The following is a 2960-nucleotide window of genomic DNA, read 5'->3' as shown; positions in this document are numbered from 1 at the left end:
ACTCTTTCAGCTCTCACGATCAATCACTCGACGAAACAGAAAATTAAAGATGACACAAGAGAATATAAGAGTTCGGGCCCTGAAGAATGAGTAACAACCCTACGTCTCGATGCTGATAGAATCTCAGCAATGCACTATCTTTCACTCATACAAGGAACCATATAGAATTTGATAATCCCTCTCTTGCTCACTTAGAACAATAGCTCAGAAGAGAGAGGGAATAAAACCACATATGCTCTATTTATATGATAGAGTCTATTACACATACTAAGCCGGTATAATCATAACCGTAAACCATGGGTTAACCGCCTTGAACCGAAGAACCATCCTCTTCAATCTTGACAAACCCAATTGACATAACCAGTCGCGGTTTAAGCAAACCAGAATTGATTATCATCACCAAACCACTACACCTCTAACTGTTTATAAAACATAACTGAAGCTTAACGAATACTAACTTCTCTGTTCCATGGACTATCGTTTTCTTAAAAGGGAAATTTATACTTGCTTAAATTTCATTAATAATATTGAGTACATAGAAAAAAGGGGGACAACAACAGTAAAAGAAAACTTATACATTCTTGCTAAGCCATCTACTCCATCGAATATATACTCAGAGACTATTGTAAGAAAATCATTCCAAGAAAAATCGTTGAAGATATCTTAAAAACCCGCCAAGTAACAGAGATCCCCAGCCGTCTGAGTCTACTATCGTAAACCCAATCTTCTCAAGAACATCCTGGTTAAATCTCGGCTTGACGTCACCTACTAGCTTGCGGTTACACTTGTCTTCAAGTTTCTCGGTGAACCACCCATACTTTGTGTCCAACGACGTTCTTGAAGTATCCGCTAGCGTGAAGAACTTTCCTTTGTACATGACTTGCCACGTCATCCTCACGTCTTCTTCACCGGCAGTGATAGCTGCGTTGCTTACGTCGACTTCGATTTGGAACTTGTCATTAGGACCAAACACGAGATCTTTACCCATTTTGTAAACCGATGCTTTCTTTGTTTTAGTGGAAACGTGGACGATGAAGCTGAGATCAGAGAGTAGTATCTTGACGGCTTCCGCCACTTGATCTTTTCGGCGGCGTTTAGCGTCCGTTTCAACGGCGGAGACAAGGTGTTTGTACGAGATAGTTTCAGTGTTTTGTAATACGACCTCATAGGGAGAGGAGCGCTGTGAAGACCTTGAGGTTAAGAGAGCCTTCCATAGATTGTCAGAGGAGAAACAATCTAACCACGTGGTTGAGACGCAAGAGGCGATGGCGAGAGTCTCAGGCTCCATGTAAGGACCAAGAACGCATAGCACCTCCCAAGACGGTGGATGTGGCTCGGTATGTTCATGTTCGTCGTCTTCTTTAGGCACAACCATAGGTGCGGCTTTCTCTTGAGTGATCTCATCGTCGCGTTTGCGTTTCAGGGGGTTCTTTTTCACGGCGGAGGGAGAGGACAAAACACGTGCAACAACGAAGGAGGTAAAGAGAGACATGTCGAAGTTGTCTGATTTTTGTAATTCACTTTTTTTAGTTTGGACTGGTTATAAGTTATTGATGATCACTATTTATAGGCAAATGACAACTTTTTATGAATAACAAATGGCAACTTTTTATGAATTAACTAAAGTAATGGCAACTTTTTATGGATAAACCTAAAGTAAAATTGGAAATTTTAATTGTTCAAAGATAATTGTAATATTATATTCTTATCGCTTACGCTAACGGATTTTGAATAAAATCGTATCTAATTAATTCATGAATAATTGCTTAGAAAGTTCTTTGTAGATGGATTCGTATCTCTCCAAGTTTATATTTTCAAAAGAGTGAATGATATTTGGCTACTTAACTTCTTTATCTTTTCTTTCTAATTTGTAACTCTCCTCTCAGTATATTTGAGAGCCAACAGTTTGTTATGTTGCCTATTTTCTTTTCATGTTTTAGAATTATATATAGGCTGAGCGCCCACATGATTAAGAGTAGTCTTTTTAACACCTTGATTGTTATCTAATCACGTTGATTATCATGAATGTTTCTAAGTATACATATGCATTACCTCGACGGAAACAGTGGATGTACTTATTAGCTGCATGAAGGGAAAAATATATTCCATTCTACTAGAACGTATTTTTTTTTTGAACTATATATCAAATACATATATACACATAATAAGTATATAATAATGATAATTTCATTGCAAAAATTGGTAAATACAAACAAAGTTAGACATTGCGCATATGGAGTAATTTTTTACTAGAACGTATAGTTGATGACCAAAAATATGTAAATGCATAAAATTTAATAATATAAGAATTTCCAATTATTATGGTAATAAAGCTAATGAAGTAATTAAGATGAGTGAAAAGAAAAAGAATATGAAAATTGTAATAAAAAGATTTTAAAATAGGTAATTTATGTTTTGTACTTCTATTTTAATACAATACTAGACCCTGACCCGCGCGCCAGCACGAATATGAATTTTTAGTTTTTAATTATTTATTTTATTAAATGATGTATTTGTAATATTCGTTCATATTATATTCATTAAGTAAATATTTTTTTTACATCTTAAATTATCTATTTTTTTACGAATATGTGATATCATATAAAAAATATAAAAAAATGAGTATAGAGTTAATTAGATAATTTTAAAAACATAAATTTTTCTTTCGTGTGCGATATCATATAAATAATGATCCGCCCAGTTAACAAAAATCATGATTATTTTATGTGTAATTTTTTTATTTTGACCATTTTCTTAAAACTATATTAAATTTTACATATTTTAATTAGAATATTTTTAATATCTTTACCTTTTTATTTGAAATGCAACTCAATATTTTTTAAGAATTATAACAAAATATTTAAAAAATATTTTTAGAATTTATTTTAAAAATATGAAAATTACATTTTAAATTAAAATTATCCTAAAATATGATAAGTTTTGATGTAAACGAAAACTCA

The 2960-nt window shown here is 33.0% G+C and overlaps 1 protein-coding gene across 1 annotated transcript; it reads right to left on the bottom strand.

The window, feature by feature from the left end:
* Window positions 1-634: 634 nt before the first annotated feature.
* LOC106341683 (probable F-box protein At5g04010) lies at window positions 635-1492 on the bottom strand. Its single transcript, XM_013780387.1, has one exon. It carries the CDS (start codon window positions 1490-1492, stop codon window positions 635-637), a length of 858 nt encoding a protein of 285 aa, XP_013635841.1.
* Window positions 1493-2960: the final 1468 nt, after the last annotated feature.

The sequence above is a fragment of the Brassica oleracea genome, chromosome C4 (genome assembly GCF_000695525.1).
Source record: "Brassica oleracea var. oleracea cultivar TO1000 chromosome C4, BOL, whole genome shotgun sequence".
NCBI lineage: Eukaryota > Viridiplantae > Streptophyta > Magnoliopsida > Brassicales > Brassicaceae > Brassica > Brassica oleracea.
This window is presented reverse-complemented; position numbering and strand designations above follow the sequence as displayed.